The sequence below is a fragment of the Hyla sarda genome, chromosome 1 (assembly GCF_029499605.1).
Source record: "Hyla sarda isolate aHylSar1 chromosome 1, aHylSar1.hap1, whole genome shotgun sequence".
Classification (NCBI taxonomy): Eukaryota; Metazoa; Chordata; class Amphibia; order Anura; family Hylidae; genus Hyla; species Hyla sarda.
Genome location: NC_079189.1, coordinates 357,980,724 through 358,001,896, shown reverse-complemented (window position 1 = coordinate 358,001,896; position 21,173 = coordinate 357,980,724). Strand labels below are relative to the sequence as shown.

At 40.5% G+C, this 21,173-nt stretch overlaps 1 protein-coding gene across 6 annotated transcripts in view; it reads left to right on the top strand.

Moving 5' to 3' along the window:
• JAK2 (Janus kinase 2) overlaps nucleotides 1–21,173 on the top strand; it is a 274,729-nt gene that overhangs the window by 231,882 nt on the left and 21,674 nt on the right. For all 6 annotated transcript variants that reach the window (XR_008844274.1, XM_056522184.1, XM_056522199.1 and 3 more), the window contains 6 exons: nucleotides 4,288–4,426; nucleotides 13,672–13,823; nucleotides 15,075–15,225; nucleotides 15,372–15,508; nucleotides 16,141–16,330; nucleotides 17,156–17,280. Coding sequence is in view for 5 of the 6 variants with exons in the window: in XM_056522184.1 (XP_056378159.1) it covers nucleotides 4,288–4,426; nucleotides 13,672–13,823; nucleotides 15,075–15,225; nucleotides 15,372–15,508; nucleotides 16,141–16,330; nucleotides 17,156–17,280 (894 nt within the window). In the remaining variant the exon portion in view is untranslated. The remainder of the gene's footprint in view (nucleotides 1–4,287; nucleotides 4,427–13,671; nucleotides 13,824–15,074; nucleotides 15,226–15,371; nucleotides 15,509–16,140; nucleotides 16,331–17,155; nucleotides 17,281–21,173) is intronic.

Genomic DNA, 21,173 nt, shown 5'->3' with positions numbered 1-21,173 from the left:
ATACCAAGATCTGTTATTGTGTAGATTTTCTGACCAAGGTGTATAGCTATCACAATGTGGCCCTTGTCAAAGTCACTCATATCTTTATGCCTGACCATATCAACTTCAAGAACTGTTTGTTTGCTTTATGGCTTATATATCCCATTCCTTCTCAGGTCCCATTGTAATCAGTGTTACTCACTTCATGTGTCATTAACTTTAATTTTATGACTAATGTTATGCCTATCGTTGTATAGCTGTCATAAATAAAATTTTAAAGGTTGGTAGACAAATGTACAGTGTCCAATTTGTAGTGAGTAAAAACAAAACTCTGCTTATTTTCCTTATGCAAAAGGGCTGAGGCGCAATCACTTTATCAGTCATTGAGCAGTTGTTCTCAAAACTGTAGTGAAAGTCCTATCAGGTAATCGTTTATAGACGTGAAGCCCTACCCTTCTTTAGTGGTTTTAGAAGTTAGTTTTGATGCCCTTACTTGACCTGAAATGCTCCAAGGTACAAGGTTTTTCCAGTGTGTCCTTAGGTACCCTCATGACGTGTCTCTAGACATCCTTTTAGAAATATAGGTGTATACTTTATTACTGTATACTCATCCCATAATAAACTTAGATGTAGATTAATATTTCTGTGTGTGCTATTTATGTACATGTGCGTGCATCTGAAGGCTTGCCTAGGAAACCACCTTCTATTATGTGTACAGGGGTGTGGAAATGAAAGAAAAAAAAAATACTTGTCGCAAGGGACTAAAATGGAGCACAATCTACTTATCCCTGATGAAAATCCACTGTTCCTTGTACACAATATAATTTTAATCAAAATAATACGTAATTTACTTTTTGCACTTTTGTTTTTCCTCCATAACATATGCTCCGAAAACAAAAAATATATTTGTGAGGGGAAATTGAAGAAAAAATGCAATTTTGCAAATTTGGGGGTTTTCTTTTTTTTTATCCCATTGACTTTGTGGTTAAACTTACATATTATTTTGATACTTTAGGTTGTCCTGATTACAACAATACCAAATTTGTTTAGTTTCTGTCGGGTTTTACAAATTAAAAAATTTTGAAACTTATTTAATAAAAAAAAAATTCTGACCATTATTACATTTTTATTTTTCCCGTATACTGTGCTATATGACGGAAATTTTTTTGCTGTTTGTATTGGTACCATTTTGGTGGTGTTCAGACTTTTCTTTTTATCACTTTTTACTTCATTTTTGTCTGAGTGTTATAAAAAAAACACAATTCTGTGGTTTGGTATTTGTTTTTTACTTTAATGCTGTTGATCGTACAGGATATATAATGTTGTTATATTTTAATAGTTCGGACAATTACGCACGCGTCAATAGCAAATACGTTTCTTTTTATTATGTTTACATGTTTTTTTATATGGGAAAAGGGGGGTGCTGTGAACTTTTAATATGGAAGGGGTTAATGTGTGTTTTTTTAAACAGGGATGGTTAAAAGGTCCTTTTAGACGACAGTGGCGATCTAAAGGATTAATAGACGTCCGCAGCAATTCCTGCATTCCGGATATTAGCAGCGGCCTCCAGCTACAGGAATCAGCTGGGGGCTGCTAGGTATGGAGCGGGCACGAGTAAGGAGCCTGCTCCATACACCCTGGAGCACAGACGTAATAAAATCAGAGGGGCAAGTCGGTCCAGCCCTGAAGCAGGGCCAAATGCATGAAAAATTCCCCTTCCCGGTTCCCGGAACTGCATGTCCAGGGTGTCAGGTGATACGATTTCCACATCCCTGTGTATATGTTAATTTTGGTTTTTGAAAGTTACTAAGGTGCATTACCATTAAAACCCACTTGCTGCCTACTTTAGGACTCACATTATGTGGTATTTCTTTTACTCTCCTCATTTCTATTATACTATATTGCCTTTGTAATACTCAAATACAGTAAAATCTCCCAATAGCGGAAAAAAGTGTCCGCTATTTAGAGATGTTCCCTATTGGGTAAAAAAGGCTCAAAAATATTTCTAAATGACTGAATACTGTATTGTATTCACTGCAGAGTGTAATTACCTATAAAACACATTCAAAAGCAATATTAATGTAAAATCTCCCAGTGCCTATTATTTACCCCTTATCACCCCCCTGTATCATTTCATCCCCTTCCAGTGACATTTCAATCCTCCCCCCTTGAACCACCTGTGCCACTTTATTCCCCCTGTGCCAAATTATCCCCCCTAACCCCCTTTGCCACATCATTTCTCCTTGATCCTCCCCTGTGCCATTTCATTCCCTCTTTATTACCCTCTGTGCAAACTCATCACCTCCTCTTTACCACCCCCTGTGCCATTTCATTCCCCCTTTATCCCTCTGTGCCAAATCATCCCCCCCCCCTCATGACTTGTGCCACAGCCCTTTTCCCCTTCTCTCCTCCCCCTGTTCATCTTCTTAACTGGCCAGCAGGCTCAAGTGCAGGGGCTCTCAGTGGGTTTATTGGGTTTATCTTTTTCTGACATCCTCTGTGTTGCACTCACTGAAAGGCTGTCAGCAGTGACAAGTGACGCTCCTGATGTCACTTGTTAGTGCCCCCAGCCGCTGCTGCTTCTCCCAGAAAGTGCAGTGCATAGGTAGTCAGGAGAATATCAAATCACCTGAGCCTGCTGGTCAGGTAAGAAGAGCAACAGGGGGAGGAGGGAAGGGGAATAGTTATGTGGCACAAGGGGTGAGGGGGGATGATATGGCACAGGGGGATAAAGGGGGAATGAGATGGCACAGGTGCGATAAAGGGGGAAAGAAATGGCACAGGGGGTGGTAAAGAGGGGGTGATGAATTTGCGCAGAGGGTAATAAAAGGGGAATAAAAAGGCATGTGGGGGTGGGGGGGGCAAATGATGTGGCTGGCAGACGTACAGAAGCAGGCCCCCTGGGATTTGGGGCCTCTTACTGAGGTATTGGCTGTACCCCCCCTGCCGGCGGCCCTGTGTTCAAGGTTGGGCCAGCACATAAACCTGGTTGTCCCCTATTGGGAGTGTTTTGTCTCTTATTGAGAGTGTCCACGTCCGCTATTGGGTGTGTCCATGTCCGCTGTTGGGATCATCCCATATTCAGAGGATGCAAATGCATTGTCTTATGGGACTCTGTCGGGGAATAAAAAACTGTCCGCTATTGGGAGGTGTCTGCTAAGAGAGATTTTACTCTACTGTATTTACTGTCACAACTTGACAAACCACTACAAATCTGATTGTAGCTGTAATCTACTTTAAAGAGAGCCTGTCAGCCAATAAAACTGCTAAAAACCCTGTTCAGACATTGGGAAGGGGAATACACAGACCTTTAATATCCTGGCTGCCACCTTGGGAAGCTTTGAGGAGGTGAGCTCTTATAGTTCTGTACACTGAACTGCCTGTATTGAGAGCTTTCCTGGCCACTCCTCTCAGCTATGATTGACAGTTCCAGCATTCTTCTGATTGGATGCTAGTGCTGTAAATCCTAGCTGCAAGGAGGGCTGAGAAAGCTTCATGCAAAGAACTAAAAGAGCCCACCTTATCGATTCTTCCAGAGTCGACAGCCAGGACATTAAACCACTTATTTTTGGTTATGCAAGCTGCGTTAGCAATGTCTGTTATAGGGCCGCAACCAGTTCTGATGGCTCAAAACTGCGGACAGACTTCCTTTTATAGTTTGTAAGCCAACAATCATTTAGGTTTAGCTTTGCAACCAATAATGATTTTTGGTAACGATTATAAGAGTTTACACCACCTTCCTGGTAGACTCTTTCACTCTGAAATCATCTTAGGGAGACTCAGGGAGCTTTGTATGTAAGAGATCTTAACCCAAAGCTGTTCAAACAGTTCATGCTGTGGCTGCCGCCATTTAGGCTGTGCACAGAGATTTAGAAGTGCAGACTCCCCTTCTCTGTGTGTGCAGTATATGGCAGACCCCATAGACATTAGGCTGCACCCACTAACTCTGGAAGAACTGCGAATTATAGATGAAGCCTGATGAGCAAAAATATGCTTCAAGAATATCATTTACATGGTATATAAGTACCAGAAATAGTGGTGCTTGTCATGTACACATAGGACAACTTATCCTGAAAAGTCACCTGAAATGACAGGTACGCAATTGTTTGTTGTAGCTAATAAAGAAAATTAGTTTTCGTGGGATTATGTCAGTCTTGTTGGCAATTTATGTACATAAACCATAAATTGGTCCGTTCACGTGGTTAACTGACAAAACGCAGTGTTGTGCATAACTTATCTTTACATTACTTCTACAAGTATGTGGTCCCATTTTTGTCTTTTTCTCTTCCTTCCTTTCTCATACTTTAGGAAGATCGAAATCTAGCACATGGTAACGTGTGCCTGAAGAACATTCTACTGATCAGAGAAGAGGATAGGAAGACAGGAAATCCTGCTTTCATTAAGCTCAGTGATCCAGGAATCAGCGTTGCTGTTCTGCCAAGGGAAAGTAAGTTTGTTTACTCGATAGTTGTTCTTTTGCTCCAGGCCGGCTATTATGTCATATACTGGGTGAGTATTTAGGGAGTATTTAAATGATTTATGAAAATAGTGAAACACACAGTAGGGATACAGGTACACCCTTGTGTCACATGTTCGCTCCGGGTCTGATTACTGGCGATCATGGGGGCAAGAGCATTGTGATGTTACGGCCCCGCCCCAGTGTGTCACGCCCCCTCCCATAGGCTTGCATTGAGGGGGCTGAGCGTGACGTCACACAATTTTCCGCCGCAGCGCAAACTGCTAGCGGTAAACTCGCCGTAAATCCTAAAAACACTACACTAACACATAATAAAGAGTAAAACAGTACATATACACCCCCTTATACTCACTGCACCCCTTATTAAATTCTGCGAGGGGTGTAGTTTCCAAAATGGAGTCACATGTGGGGGGTTCCATTGTTCTGACACCACGGGGGGCTTTGTAAACGCACATGGCCCCTGACTTCCAACAAATGGTCCCTCACAACAAATTCTCTCTCCAAAATCCCAATGGCGCTCCTTCATTCTGAGCATTGTAGTGCGCCAGCAGAGCACTTGACATCCACACATGTGGTATTTCCATACTCAGAAGAAATGGGGTTACAAATTTTGGGGGGCATTTTCTCCTATTACCCCCTGTAAAAATTTAACATTTGGGGGAAAAAAACTGTATTTTAGTGAAAAATGTTTTTTTTTCATTTACACATTGTACACCTTGTTGCGTTCCTTGAAGGGTGTAGTTTCCAAAATAGTACGCCATGTTTTTTTTTTTTTTTTTTTTGCTGTTCTGTTACCATAGGGACTTCCTAAATGCAACATGCCCCCCAAAAAACAATTCAGGAGAATTTGCTTTCCAAAAGCCAAATGTGACTCCTCCTCTTCTGAGCATTGTAGTTCACCCACTGAGCATTATACGTCCTAATATGGGGTATTTCCATACTCAGAAGAGATGAGGTTACAAATTTTGGAGGGCCATTTTCTCCCATTACCTTTTTATAAAAATGGTAAATTTGGGGGGAAAACTGCACTTAAGTGGAAATGTTTTTTTTCCATTTACACATCCGACTTAAACGAAAAGTCGTCAAACTCCTGTGAGGTGTTAAGGCTCACTGGACCCCTTGTTATGTTCCTTGAGGGGCGTAGTTTCCAAAATAGTATGCCATGTGTTTGTTTGTTTGTTTTTTGTTTTTGTTGTGCTGTTCTGGCTTCCTAAATGCCACATGCCCCCCAAAAACCATTTCAGCAAGATTCACTCTTCAAAATCCCACCCACAGAGCATTTTACATCCACATATGAGGTATTTCCTTACTCGAGATAAATTGGGTTACAGATTTTGGGGGGCTTTTTCTCCTATTACCCCTTGTAAAAATGCAAAAATTGGGTCTACAAGAACATGCGAGTGTAAAAAAAAAATGAAGATTTTTTAATTTTCTCCTTCACTTTGCTGTTTTTCCTGTGAAACACCTAAAGGGTTAACACACTTTCTGAATGTCATTTTGAATACTTTGAGGGGTGCAGTTTTTATAATGGGGTCATTTATGAGGTATTTCTAATATGAAGGCCCTTCAAATCCACTTCAAAACTTAACTGGTCCGTGAAAAATTCTGATTTTTTTAAATTCCGTGAAAAATTTGAAAATTGCTGCTATACTTTGAAGCCCTCTGATGTCTTCCAAAAGTAAAAACATGTTAACTTTATGATGGAAGCATGAAGTAGACATATTGTATATGTGAATCAATATATAATTTATTTGGAATGTCTATTTTCCTTACAAGCAGAGAGCTTCAAAGTTTGAAAAATTCAAAATTTTCAAATTCTTCATGAAATTTTGGAATTTTTTACCAAGAAATGATACAAAGGATCAACGGAAATTTACCACTTTGTTAAAGTAGAATATGTGACGAAAAAACTGTTTCTGAATCAAATTCATAAGTAAAAGCATCTTAGAGTTATTAATGCTTAAAGTGACAGTGGTCAGATGTGGAAAAAATGTTCTGGTCCTTAAGGTGAAAATGGGCATGGTCCTTAAGGGGTTAAGGTTTTTTTTTCCTCCTCACTTTCTAAAAATTATAACTCTTTCAGTTTTCCACCTACAGACCCGTATGAGGCTTGTTTTATGTGCTACCAATTTTACTTTGTAATGATATCAGACATTTTACTACAAAATCTTCAGCAAAACCCAAAAATTATTATTTGTGGGACAAAATTGGAAAAAAAAAATATTTGAAATTTTTATAATTCCCACAATGATGGGGACAGGGCAGTCGCTGACCATTTGAGTAGTTGCTGTTGGTGGCTTTCAAAATCATAATGGCCCAGATCAAAATGTGTGAGAGAAAAAGTGATTTTTCTACAGCTACCATTCACAGCTCAGCTAACTTTCTCTGGTAAAGTGAAAGCTGAGCTGTGATTGGTTGCTGTGGGAAAATCCCTCTACTTTTTCTCACACAGTTTGATAAATTCGGGCCAATATGGTTGGACATGTCACTACCTCAAGTTGCAAGGGTTCAAGCTGGTGTTTTTTCTAGAAGTTGCTGTTTTAAGTAAGTCAATAGGTCCAGACATATCCAGCCCAGAGTTCTTAAACTGTTTATCCGGCTGGAGGGGGGTGGTTGTAAACTCTGCCCATTGTGTATTATATACACTGACCTCCAGTTCTCCCACAGTGCCTTCTGTGTCCTGCTCCTGTACCTGATGCGGTGTGATGTATTGGGCCTGGGAAGCACTCGGGCCCAATGTGTCATACTGCTGCTTAGCAAATCCCTCGTCATAATGATGTTCTGCCTCGGCCAGTGATTGGCTGATTGGGCCTTTTAACAGGATATATTCCTGATAAATGGAGAATGACCAATGTTATACTAACTCACAAGAAGGGAACCTAATAACTACAGGCCAAGTTTCTTGACCTCTAACGCAGTAATAGTAAGAGGATAATTGACCATCTAATGATTAAGAACTTGTAGACTGTAAAATGAAAAAATATTTGCCATCCAGAGATAATGGTTCTCTCCTGATTGAAAGCCGATGTACAAGGAGAGAATGGGATGCCTTTTTCCCCTTCCTTCTTAGCTTACACTTATATCTTTGTCTGACCTTTTATTGTCATCCTCTTAATAATATGTAAAGAAACCACATTACATGCTATGTACAAAGAATGAGACCTTTACTTAGCAAAAGTTACTGAGAATATTCTACAGATGACAGTGCACCTAGGAATACAATACAATGTTACCCAGCATACATAAACAAGTGCATACTCTTCCCCACCTGAACGGTCCCTCTACCTAAGATATATATACTATAGTATAATGAAGTGGAGGGGGCTTGATACTTCAGCCTGTTGGCTAAGGCTTTTCTCTGTGCTGCTTAAAGAGGTACTCCACCGGAAAACATTTTTTTTTTTTTTTTTTTATCAACTGTTGCCAGAAAGTTAAACAGATTTGTAAATTGCTTCTATTTAAAAATCGTAATCCTTCCAGTACTTATCAGCTGCTATATTTTCCACAGGAAGCTCTTCTCTTTTTGAATTGTCTTTCTGTCTGACCACAGTGCTCTCTACTGACACCTCTGTCCATTTTACAAGCAAATCCCCATAGCAAACCTACCTGCTCTGGACAGTTCCTAAAATGGACAAAGGTGTCAGTAGAGAGCACTGTGGTCAGACAGAAAGGAAATTCAAAAAGAAAAGAACTTCCTGTGGAAAATATAGCATCTGAAAAACACTGGAAGGATTAAGATTTTTAAATAGAAGTAATTTACTAATCTGTTTAACTTTCTGGCACCAGTTCATTTAAAAATTTTTTTTTCCCAGTGGAGTACCCCTTTAACCTGTTCAGGACCCAAGACGTATGCATACGTCTTGGGACCCTGGTACTTAAGGACCAAGGACGTATGCATACGTCCTGAGTCATTCCGGTCTCCGCCGCTTGCCGGGCAGAGATCGGAACCGGATGCCTGCTGAAATCGTTCAGCAGGCATCCAAGGCAAACGCCGAGGGGGGCCATGTAGGCCCCCCATGTCTGCGATCGCCGCAAATCGTTGCTGAAATCACAACAGTGATCTGCGGCGATACCGGGCTGATCAGGTCTCTGGGACTCGACCGCCCGGTAATTTTGCATGATCCCGGTTGTTACAGACAGCCAGGACCATGCTGAAGTATAGGAGCGAGGTGGCAAGCCTGCCACCTCCTCCTATCCCCTGTGATTCTTCGGTTAGCTAACCGACCAATCGCAGGGGGGGGGGGGGCGGTTACTTCCTCCTGCCCTGCCCGGCCCCTGGAAGTCCGGGGAGAACGGGAGGAAGACCGGAGGACGCGGCGGGGGACGGGGGAGTGCTGGGGCCCGGCCCCGGTACTTACCTCGTCCCTGAAGACCCTAGTCCCGGCGGCAGAGATGGCAGCGGTGGCAACAGGTGAGTTGATCTTCGCGGTGTTGCGGGACCTTTGCAGCAGTCCAGACCGCTGTAAAGCGATCTGGACTGCTCCATCTGGTCCCCTTACATTACAACTCCCAGCATGCCCAGACAGCCCTTGGCATCTGGGCATGCTGGGAGTTGCAGTTTTGCAACATCTGGAGGTCCACAGTTTTGGGACCACAGTGCCCTTGCAGATGTTGCAAAACTACACATCCTCAGCATGCCCTTACTGTCCAGGCATGCTGGGAGTTGTAGTTCTGTAACATCTGGCCCTTCAGATGTTGCAGAACTACAACTCCCAGCATGCCTGGACAGTTTTGGCATACTGGGAGTTGTAGTTTTGCAACATCTGGAAGGGCACAGATTGGGAACCACTGTATTAGTGGTCTGCAAACTGTAGTCCTCCAGATGTTGCAAAACTACAACTCCAAGCATGCTGGGAGTTGTAGTTCGGCAACATCTGGCTCTAAAGATGTTGCCGAACTACTACTTCCAGCATGCCTGAGAATGTTTGGGAGTAGTGGTTTTGCAACAACTGGAGGCACAATGGTTGGGAAACATTGTCTGTTTCCTAACTCAGTGTTTCCCAACCTGTGTGCCTCCAGCTGTTGCAAAACTATAACTACCAGCATGCACTGATAGACTGTGCATGCTGGGAGTTGTAGTTTTGCAACAGCTTGAGGTCATTCACATGGGCAGGGGGCTTACAGTGAGTATCAGACTGCAAGTTTGCGATGCAGCAAATTTTGCGCGGCAGCTCAAACTCGCAGCGGGAAACTCGCTGTAATCCCCCGCCCATGTGATTGTACCCTAAAAACACTACACTAACACAAAATAAAATAAAAAGCAATAAAAACACTACATATACACATACCCCTACACACACACCCTCCCCTCCTCAATAAAAATGAAAAACATCTGGTACGCCACTGTTTCCAAAATGGAGCCTCCAGCTGTTGCAAAACAACAACTCCCAGTATTGCCAGACAGCCGTTGACTGTCCAAGCATGCTGGGAGTTTTGCAACAGCTGGAGGCACCCTGTTTGGGAATCACTGGCGTAGAATACCCTTATGTCCACCCCTATGCAAATCCCTAATTCAGGCCTCAAATGCACATGGCGCTCTCACTTCGGAGCCCTGTCGTATTTCAAGGCAACAGTTTGGGGCCACATATGGGGTATCGCCGTACTCGGGAGAAATTGCCTAACAAATTTTGGGGGGCTTTTTCTCCTTTCACCCCTTATGAAAAGGTGAAGTTGGGGTCTAAAAAAAAAAAGTTTTCTTTTCATTTTGACAAGAGGTAAAAGGGAAAAAAGCCCCCCAAAATTTGTAATGCAGTTTCTCCTGACTACAGAGATACCCCATATGTGGGCGCAAAGTGCTCTGGGGGCGCACAACAAGGCCCAGAAGGGAGAGTGCACCATGTACATTTGAGGTGATTTGCACAGGGGTGGCTGATTGTTACAGCGGTTTTGACAAACGCAAAAAAAAACAAAACCCCACATGTGACCCCATTTTGGAAACTACACCCCTCACGGAATGTAATGAGGGGTGCAGTGAGAATTTACCCCCCACTGGTGTCTGACAGATCTTTGGAACAGTGGGCTGTGCAAATTAAAAATTTTGTACAGCCCACTGTTCCAAAGATCTTACAGACACCAGTGGGGGGTAAATGCTCACTGTACCCCTTGTTACGTTCCTCAAGGGGTCTAGTTTCCAAAATGGTATGCCATGTGGGTTTTATTTTTCTGTACTGGCACCATAGGGGCTTCCTAAATGCGACATGCCCCCCGAACAAAATTTGCTCTCAAAAAGCCAAATATGACTCCTTCTCTTCTGAGCATTGTAGTTTGCCCGTAGTGCACTTCAGGTCAACTTATGGGGTACCTCCATACTCAGAAGAGATGGGGTTACAAATTTTGGGGGGTATTTTCTGCTATTAACCCTTGCAAAAATGTGAAATTTGGGGGGAAACCCATTTTAGTGAAAACCTTTTTTTTTTTACATATGCAAAAGTTGTGAAACCCCCGTGGGGTATTAAGGCTCACTTAATTCCTTGTTACGTTCCTCAAGGGGTCTAGTTTCCAAAATGGTATGGCATATTGTTTTTTTTTTTTGTTTTTTTTTTTGCTGTTCTGGCACCATAGGGGCTTCCTAAATGCAACATTCCCCCCAAAAACCATTTCAGAAAAACATACTCTCCAAAATCCCCTTGTCGCTCCTTCGCTTCTGAGCCCTCTACTGCACCCGCCAAAAACTTTACATAGACATATGAGGTATGTGCTTACTCGAGAGAAATTGGGCTACAAATATAAGTATACATTTTCTCCTTTTAAATTAAAAAAATCAAGATTGTAAATTTTCTCCTTCACTGTGCTGCTATTCCTGTGAAACACCTAAAGGGTTAAAACGCTGACTGAATGTCATTTTGAATACTTTGGGGGTGCAGTTTTTATAATGGGGTCATTTGTGGGGTATTTCTAAGATGAAGACCCTTCAAATCCACTTCAAACCTGAACTGGTCCCTGAAAAATAGTGAATTTGAAAATTTTGTGACAAATTGGAAAATTGCTGCTGAATTTTGAAGCCCTCTGATGTCTTCCAAAAGTAAAAACATGTCAATTTTATGATTCAAACATAAAGTAGACATATTGTATATGTGAATAATACATTTTTTTTGGGAATATCCATTTTCCTTACAAGCAGAGAGCTTCAAAGTTAGAAAAATGCAAAATTTTCTAATTTTTCATCAAATTTGGGGATTTTTCACCAAGAAAGGATGCAACTTACCACAACATTTTACCACTATGTTAAAGTAGAATATGTCACGAAAAAACAATCTCTGAATCAGAATGATAACTAAAAGCATTCCAGAGTTATTCATGTTTAAAATGACAGTGGTCAGATGTTCAAAAAACGCTCTGGTCCTAAGGTGTAAAATGGCCTGGTCCTTAAGGGGTTAATCTCTATGGACCCTATTGTCTTTAATGGGTCGGTTGGGTTTCTGGAAATGGTGTCACAGGTCATTTCACTGGACAAAATAGCACAGCATCTTGTGCTATTTTGTCCAATATTTTGAATTGAACCTTCAATAGAGACATCAACCCAGATATTTTTATCTTTTTATACCACATTGGCCCACATTTACTATTGCAAACCCGACAAGTTTTATCGGATTGTGCACCAGATTCTGGTGCATTGTGCCAGAAATTCTGTTTGCGCCAGAAGAAAACCCAAAAAGGGCGTGACCATCAGGCAAAGGGGGCGTGTTCACCAACAAGGGGAGTGTTCCCGACATTTTCACAAAAAAAACAACATATTTACTAAGGTTTCCACAGAAAATGTGGTGGATTTCAGCTGAGGAAAATCCCACAGATCAGAGCATGTGTTAAAAAAAAAAAAAAAAAAAAAGCAAAATGTAGGGAAAAGTGAAAAATGTAGGGAAACCTTAGTAAATACCGTGGAAAAAATTGTAGCGGATTAAAACCCACAAAGAAACCTACACAACACTCTTAGTAAATAAGGGCCATTAAGTCAAAACATAGAAAGCTGCAGTTCAATGTTTCAGAATGTAAAATAATGCACTGGGGAGAAAACATTGTCTTTTTGAGTATGGTATCAACAAAGACTTAAGAATTTAGGGCTAGTGAACAGGCCATTAGATAGCCAGGGCCTTGTCCACTCCTATGTTGCATAGAACTGATGTAATAGGTTTTAATTGAAACCGTAATGGGGGAAATATTCAAAACATTTTCGTGTCAAAATTTTGGGTTTTACATTAGAATGATCCCAGGTTTACACTATGCACGTCAGCTTTGTGGGTGCGGTGATTTTACATTAAAAAATTTGTTTGCTAGTGTGAAAATCACAAAAAGGGTTTTGTTTTCTTTTTTTTCAGCTTTTTGGAAAAAAGTGTTATTTACTAAATTATTGAAATATAAATATTATTTGGCAAAAATTGCAGGCCAGATTGTAACTGACTACAGTCACTGCACCTGCATTCACATTTGACTCCTAGAGGACATGCATGTAAGTTGCTGTGCCCTGGTAATTGGCGCACAGCGATGTACATGTACATTGCAGCAGGTTTACATTCTGTGAAGCGAGCGCTGGAACTGCGTTTACAGTGATGTCTGCCATTAACCCCTTTAGACACCGTGATCAATAATGATATCTATAGCTATTTTCCTCTTGTCTTTGCCTTCAGACATGTTTCATCCACACAGTTGTCACTTGTCTGAGCAATAATAGTTTAATCATGGAATATTACTTGGGATTAGCTTGTTCCCACTGGAATTTTCAGAGATTTACAATTTGGCACCTAACGCAGACAATTTTGCAATGGAAAATTAAAACAAAAGTTGTTCAAAAATAAACTCATATTTTTAAAGCAGCACAAGGGACCTTTGAAAATGTGAGGAAAAGAAAAAGTATGTGATTGATATTGCTGTAACAGAAATTACAGTAGGTTTTGCACGCTTTGCAATATAAAAACTTTTATATTAATTCCAGAACTCCAAATCTGACTACAGACCTATGCCTATTTATTATATATTTATAAGTATTTGTGTTGTGTGTCTATGACCATCTCAGGGTATAATAAGATTGTAGCTTGGGTTATTTTTAATCTCCACAGTACTTTACAGCTTGATTTGTGATATACAATTTTCATTTATAATGATCCACCCTATGCAGTATTTTATTCTGTACACTGTATACAAAGACTTAAATGGAAAGCGAGAAATTGACCCAGCACTCTGTGTGAAACTATATATCTCACTGTTCCTGTTTTCTTGTTAAGTTCTTTTGGAAAGGATTCCATGGGTTGCTCCTGAGTGCCTTGACAATCCAAAAATTCTCAACCCGATGGTAGACAAGTGGAGTTTTGGCACCACCTTATGGGAAATATGCAGTGGTGGTGATAAACCGCTTAGTGCACTGGATTCACAAAGAGTAAGTCATAGCTTTATGATGGATAGTTAACTTTTTTCCTTTGTTGCAGTTAATAAATTGGATATGCAGAAGTGAATTGATAATAGCAAAACATAACATACCTGTCTGCCACATGACGTATTGATGGTTTATTCATTTCTCAGATTACAGAGGGATCTGGATTCTGTTAATTTATCCAGGGTTTTTGAGTCAGGAGTAAAGTTTTCCCCCCGTATGGAGTAATTAGCATCTCTTTCATAAATATTTCTTGTTTTCCTTTGAAGCCACACAGTAGTGTAATAGGTTGAACCTGATGGACCCTTGTCTTTTTCAACCTACTTATGTGTAAAATGAAATTAAAAGGAAATTGTGCTATGAGAATTTATACAGTCTCCATTGTATTTTCCTGAAAGGGATTGTCTGAGATCATAAAAGTAATAATGAATTGATACTTACTGACCCTGATCTCCTGCAGCTCCAATGCTCCTGGGCTCTACTTGTCACCACTTCTTTCTGGTTCCAGTGTTCATCGCAAGAGCTGCCTACTTAGCCAATCACTGACTGAAGCAGGACACCTCTGCAGCCAGTGATTGCAGATCAGTTCCAGGAAGAAGCTATGACAAGCAGAAATTGGGAGCATCGGTGCGGCAGCTATGGTTAATTGGGGTAGGTGAGTATCACTTCTTTTTTTATTTTTACACTACCCCCAGGCCTAATATAAAAAAAATTAAAAACGTTTAGGTGATAAGTAGAGATGAGCGAATTTACAGTAAATTCGATTTGTCACGAACTTCTCAGCTCGGCGGTTGCTGACTTTTCCTGCATAAATTAGTTCAGCTTTCCGGTGCTCCGGTGGGCTGGAAAAGGTGGATACAGTCCTAGGAAAGAGTCTCCTAGGACTGTATCCACCTTTTCCAGCCCACGGGAGCATCGGAAAGCTGAACTAATTTATGCAGGAAAAGTCAGCAACCGCCGAGCCGAGAAGTTCGTGACGAATCGAATTTACTGTAAGTTCGCTCATCTCTAGTGATAAGAGTTTTACAGCTGCACTCTTGCTATTGAAAAATTGCTGTACTATTCATTGTACAGTCCCAATGCCTAAACTATTGCTAACAGCTGTGTGCACAGGGTACTGATTTGAAAACCAATCAATTTGGTCTTTGATCATTTAACCCATCTTGTGGATATGCCATAAATATGTGAGATGGGACTACCCTTTTAAGAATTTGATATGGCACTTCATAATTATTTTGTGTTTTAATTGTATTCTAGAAATTGCAGTTTTATGAAGATCGACATCAACTACCCACACCAAAATGGATTGAGCTTGCAAATCTCATAAACAGTTGCATGGACTATGAGCCAGATTTCAGGCCATCATTTCGAGCAGTTATAAGAGAACTTAACAGCCTATTCACTCCAGGTAGGAATTCTTTGATGTAAACCTATGGATTGGCTGGACTGTTGAGAAGATGCACTATTTTCTTAGTCCCTTCACTATGCCAGTTGAGTTATTTAGTCTTTGTGTGTGACAATTATATGATATGGTTACTATGCTGTTTTCTCCAGACTATGAACTACTGGCAGAAAGTGATTTACTTCCTAATATGAGGGTTGGAGCATTTGGCTTTTCTGGAGGATTTGAAGACCGAGATCCAACACATTTCGAGGAAAGGCATCTTAAATTCCTGCAGCAACTTGGCAAGGTAAATATCTGGAGGGAGATCTATCAGCATCTGTGTAGAGGAGTGGTGCAGTTGCCCATAGCAACCAATTTTAGAGGCTTAGGCTTTTTTATTTTATTTATAAAACAAGCAATCTGATTGGCTGCTATGGGCAACTGCACCACTCTTCCGCTACACAGGTTTTGATAAATCTCCCCCTTTGTTCTTTATAGATTTGGATTATGATAGCTTCAGCCCTGCTGGTTTGTTCAAACACTAAGCCTATGTTCAAACATATATCCCAGTTCCCACACAGTCGAATTTTATGTCCGTGATTGTTACGGACCTAACATTAAGTGCCATTGATGATATTTGGGATGATTTTATGCCAAAGTACTCCTGTATTTTGAGATATAAATATGCCAAAAACATTCTCAATTACGGTATATTAAGCATTTGTGGCCAATAGCTTTTGTTTAGCCCCAAAAACTGCTGAAAAAATCATTTAAAAAAAATTGCCAAATGCAAAAAATAAATCATGGATGCTTGTTGTAGAAAGGTTCGACTATCTATATGATCTGACTTCACAATCTTTCATTTTCTTATTGGATTTGTTAAAATAAAACAATGCAGGTGAAGAGGCAAATGGATAATATCTGTGTTAACTTTTTCAGGGCAACTTTGGAAGTGTTGAACTGTGCCGATACGATCCATTGCAAGATAACACTGGTGAAGTTGTAGCCGTTAAAAAGCTCCAGCATAGCACTGAAGAGTACTTGAGAGATTTTGAAAGGGAGATTGAAATTCTGAAATCCCTTCAGCATGAAAACATCGTAAAATACAAGGGAGTGTGTTACAGTGCAGGTGAGTCCATGGAAGAAGCAAGGTTTGTTTATATTTCACCAATGATATCTTTATTTCCAGTTAATGTTGTGGACATGCTGGACGATCTTACAATCAGTAAATTCCTATTGGCTGTGGCTAGCCATTTAAAAGTATGTGTAAGTTTTGTTTATTAAACACATTATTTAATGCATACTGACCCAAATGATTAAAATGTTAGGAAGAGCAATGATAAATATGGTATAGGGATTGCAAAGGTATTAAAGACAATAAGAAGATAAAATAGACTTGTAGAACAAAAATATCTTAGGCTGGGTTCACATATGCCCAGAGTACCAGGCTCAGTTTTTAATTCAAAAGTCCACAATATCTGATGCAAAAATGCAGCAGTTGCCATCCAGCCTTTTCAAACTATTGGTATCCAACATCTGGACTTATCAAGCCCTACTGCTGACATGTTGAATGCCAGGAGAGTGACCCAACTCCCCCCCCCCCTCCCTGGTGTTTTTACTAGCATGCCAGGGGGAAACTGAGCCAGATCACATACATGTAGGAACAAGCCTTTGGTGTGGTTTTTATTGAAATATCTCTTAAATTGTTTTGTTTACGAATATAACAACTGACAACACACACATTAGATATGTTTCAGCCAAAACCACCTTTTTCAGTTTGACCGACTAACCATCTAATGTGTACAGTGGCCTCCCTGGAGAAAGCATTCAGATAATAAAACCTGGATAGTATAAAATAATAGCTCTACTTTTCCTTTATTGTTTAAGTTCATCATGAGTAACCAAATTGACCTTGTGTTTCACTTTTAACACATTTTAACATTGTAATTTGAAGGACGTCGAAATCTGAGATTGATAATGGAGTATTTACCGTATGGAAGTTTAAGAGACTATCTGCAAAAGAACAAGGAAAGGCTGGACTTTAAAAAACTTTTGCAATATGCCACCCAGATATGCAAGGTAATCCTTACGTAACTAGAATTAGAAAAATAAAGGTACAGTCTATCCTAATGGAGTTTCCCAGGGTTTTATAAATAATGCTTAAGCGGTAGAGTCACACATAGTATATACGCATTGTATTTCACACTGTGCGAAATCCGCTGCACAGCAGGAAATATGCTGCGTGTTCTCCTGTGTGTGCAGTAGTATTTGGAGGCTGGCCCAGCCCACCAACGTGACACGTGGGCCCACATCCAAACCTCAATGCACACACAGGGCTTCCCTTGAGTATCCCTGTGTGTATGCTCACAGGAGACTACGCTGCCTAATTCCTGTTGTGCAGCCGATTTCACGCTGTGTATGTGCTATGTGTGACCCTACAAGGGTATTTGGCAGCTCCCGTTCAAGGGACTTCCAGTCCCTGGCTCCAGTAGTGTCCCACAGTGATTTACTGTGCAGCAGGCAGAAGATCGGAGCATCAGAGGACCAGCAATCCCTGGAGCTGCAGAGGTCTAGGTTAGATGACAGTGAATAGTTTTTGGTTTTGTTTTTTACAATATCTCCAGCACCATATCAACATTTTTATTATGCTAGAATTCACCTTTAAAAATGCTGTTCCAGAATTAAATATTTAATTTCTCTGTTAGAACAGACTAAATATAACAGATTTCCAATTACAGCAATTATATGAAATATTCTGTGTCCTTACAACTTTTATGCTATACCTTATATTTTGCTGTCAGTAATTAAAATACTCTTATTTACATATGGAGTCTGAAAATTGCTATAAGGCTAGTCCTGCTGTCAGCTGAAAAGTGCACACATATATATCCCATCTATGTAATGTGGAAAAGCCTCCAGATCAGGGCATTGTATTAAACTGTTTGGGGGATTTGTATAGCTACTATTCATGTATTTAACTGACACAGCATGGTATAGACTCAACATTATTGTATCCACTTCTAACCTTAGAAAAGGACCAGCTATTTAGTTTGCATTCTCTTTCAATCACAAAAAAATATTAACTTACAAATAGGAAGTTAAACTTATATTCGAAAACACCAGAGACACAGGGTCTAATAGGCTTCCTGTCAGTAGGATACGTACAGGCAGGCATAATACACTGCACTATTTAAAACGTACCTGTCAATATAATAGAACAATCAAAAGCTTGTTTGATTGTATTGTTGAATTAAAGGGGTTATCCAGGAAAAAACTTTTTTTTTATATATCAACTGGCTCCAGAAAGTTAAACGGATTTGTAAATTACTTCTATAAAAAAATCTTAATCCTTTCAGTACTTATGAGCGTCTGAAGTTTAGGTTGTTCTTTTCTGTCTAAGTAATCTCTGATGACACGTGTCTCGGGAACCGCCCAGTTTAGAAGAGGTTTGCTATGGGAATTTGCTTCTAAACTTGGCGTTTCCCGAGACACGTGTCATCAGAGATTACTTAGACAGAAAAGAACAACCTTAACTTCAGAAGCTCATAAGTACTGAAAGGATTAAGATTTTTTAATAGAAGTAATTTACAAATCTAAAAAATAAGGTGCAGCTCACAACAGAAGGACCGAGGCAGTTAAAGCTAAGGCCGGACCCCACCGGCAACAATAATTTAAATTAATAAAAACCTATAGCTTATGCCTCTAGGACCTCAACAATGGTGCATAATGGTGTGGACAAAGATAGATGTAAAAGCGTTTATTCAAAAATAGCTTTTAATTCAGATATAAAATGTAATATATATATAAATAAAATAGTAGCAAAATATCACATTACACTGGCATTAATCTAATGAAAATCTCACTGGGCCCTAGTGAGATATCAAAAAATGTATGAATTAATATTTAAATAAGTCCATAAATCTGCAGATAAAAAATAAATAAAAATACCAATATAAAAATAAGTCCGTGAGAAACGTATGAATATTGTAACATAAAGTCAATGAAAAAATTAATAAAAAAGTTGATGAATGAATGATACGGAGTATCTCTCACCACTGCTTCTGGCTTGGTCTGTTGTAGTGGATGGGTCGCAGCCTCATAATCCTCATGTGCCCCAATGAGTGGAAGGGGGGCACAGATTGATAAATCTCCCTTAGCAGCCCCGTTGGCAAGGGGGCGCAAATAGATGTTGCGTATCGTGAGGTCTGATGGCAGGGGAGCAAGCGGCAATTGCAGCGCTCGGGACCTCGTTCGCTTGCCGGCTTAGCACAGACGGCACTAGTCTGGCACTCCGGCAGGAGTGTCAGTTGGCTCGGGTGCGACAACGGGTCTGCTGGTGATGGTATTCCGGGAGCAATGGAAGGTCTGGGATTAGCGTCCCACGTGGAGCCAGAAGGTGAGGCTATGAGATGGAATAGATGGTAAGGTTACAGCCAGGCAGGGCGGAGTAGAACAGGTTTAACTCCTCTGTTACCGAGGAAGGGGTCGGAGGTCTTTGTTTCCCAGTACCCCGAAACGCGTTTAGAAATCTGGCACTATTCACACAGTTATCATCAGCGTCCATCTGCAAATACCTCGGCAACAGAGGAGTTAAACCTGTTCTACTCCGCCCTGCCTGACTGTAACCTTACCATCTATTCCATCTCATAGCCTCACCTTCTGCCTCCACATGGGACGCCAATCCCAGACCTTCCATTGCTCCCGGAATACCATCACCAGCAGACCCGTTGTCGCACCCGAGCCGACTGACACTCCTGCCGGAGTGCCAGACTAGTGCCGTCTGTGCTAAGCCGGCAAGCGAAAGAGGTCCCGAGCGCTGCAATTGCCGCTTGCTCCCCTGCCATCGGAGCTCACGATACGCAACATCTATTTGCGCCTCCTTGCCAACGGGGCTGCTAAGGTAGATTTATCAATCTGTGCCCCCCTTCCACTCATTGGGGCACATGAGGATTATGAGGCTGCGACTCATCCACTACAACAGACCAAGCCAGAAGCAGTGGTGAGAGGTACTCCGTATCATTCATTCATCAACTTTTTTATTAATTTTTTCATTGACTTTATGTTACAATATTCATACGTTTCTCACGGACTTATTTTTATATTGGTATTTTTATTTTTTTTATCTGCAGATTTATGGACTTATTTAAATATTAATTCATACATTTTTTGATATCTCACTAGGGCCCAGTGAGATTTTCATTAGATTAATGCCAGTGTAATGTGATATTTTGCTACTATTTTATTTATATATATATTACATTTTATATCTGAATTAAAAGCAATTTTTGAATAAACACTGTTACATCTATCTTTGTCCACACCATTATGCACCATTGGTGAGGTCCTAGAGGCATAAGCTATAGGTTTTTATTAATTTACAAATCTGTTTAACTTTCTGGAACCAGTTGATATATAAAAAAAAAAGTTTTTTTCCTGGAATACCCCTTTAACTTGAGTTGTGACAAGGTGCTGTCAATGCTGTTATCTAGCCTCTGAGAGCGCTGTCCATGGTGCACAGCTATTCTTCATTCTCTCTGTCTTCATTCCTTACTTTACCCAAAGGATAATACACAGCGGAGCGCTTTTTTTTGTCTTTTGTTCATTCTTTCCATTTCGGGGAGTGAACCAAAGCTAAGCTGTTTTGCTGGTAGTACACACATTACAAGTACTTTGTCCCTTACTTCTCCAGCACAACACATCACATACTTCTTTCTGCTATGTCATGACATAGTGCTGGTGAAAGTGCATCGGACTGAACAGATTGGTTATTGATGCACTGGGTTTGCAACGTGCTATGTGAGCAAAAAGTTTAAAAAAAAAAGGCACAAGATCAACAAGGAAGAGGTTACACACTGAACTGCAACTGTCCCTACTTCTGCTAAAAGCTAAAGGAAGGGCGCATTATACTGCAGAACTTGACATACATTATTGGGTACACTAGTATTTATGGAAAGGAGAGCTGCCCTGAGCTT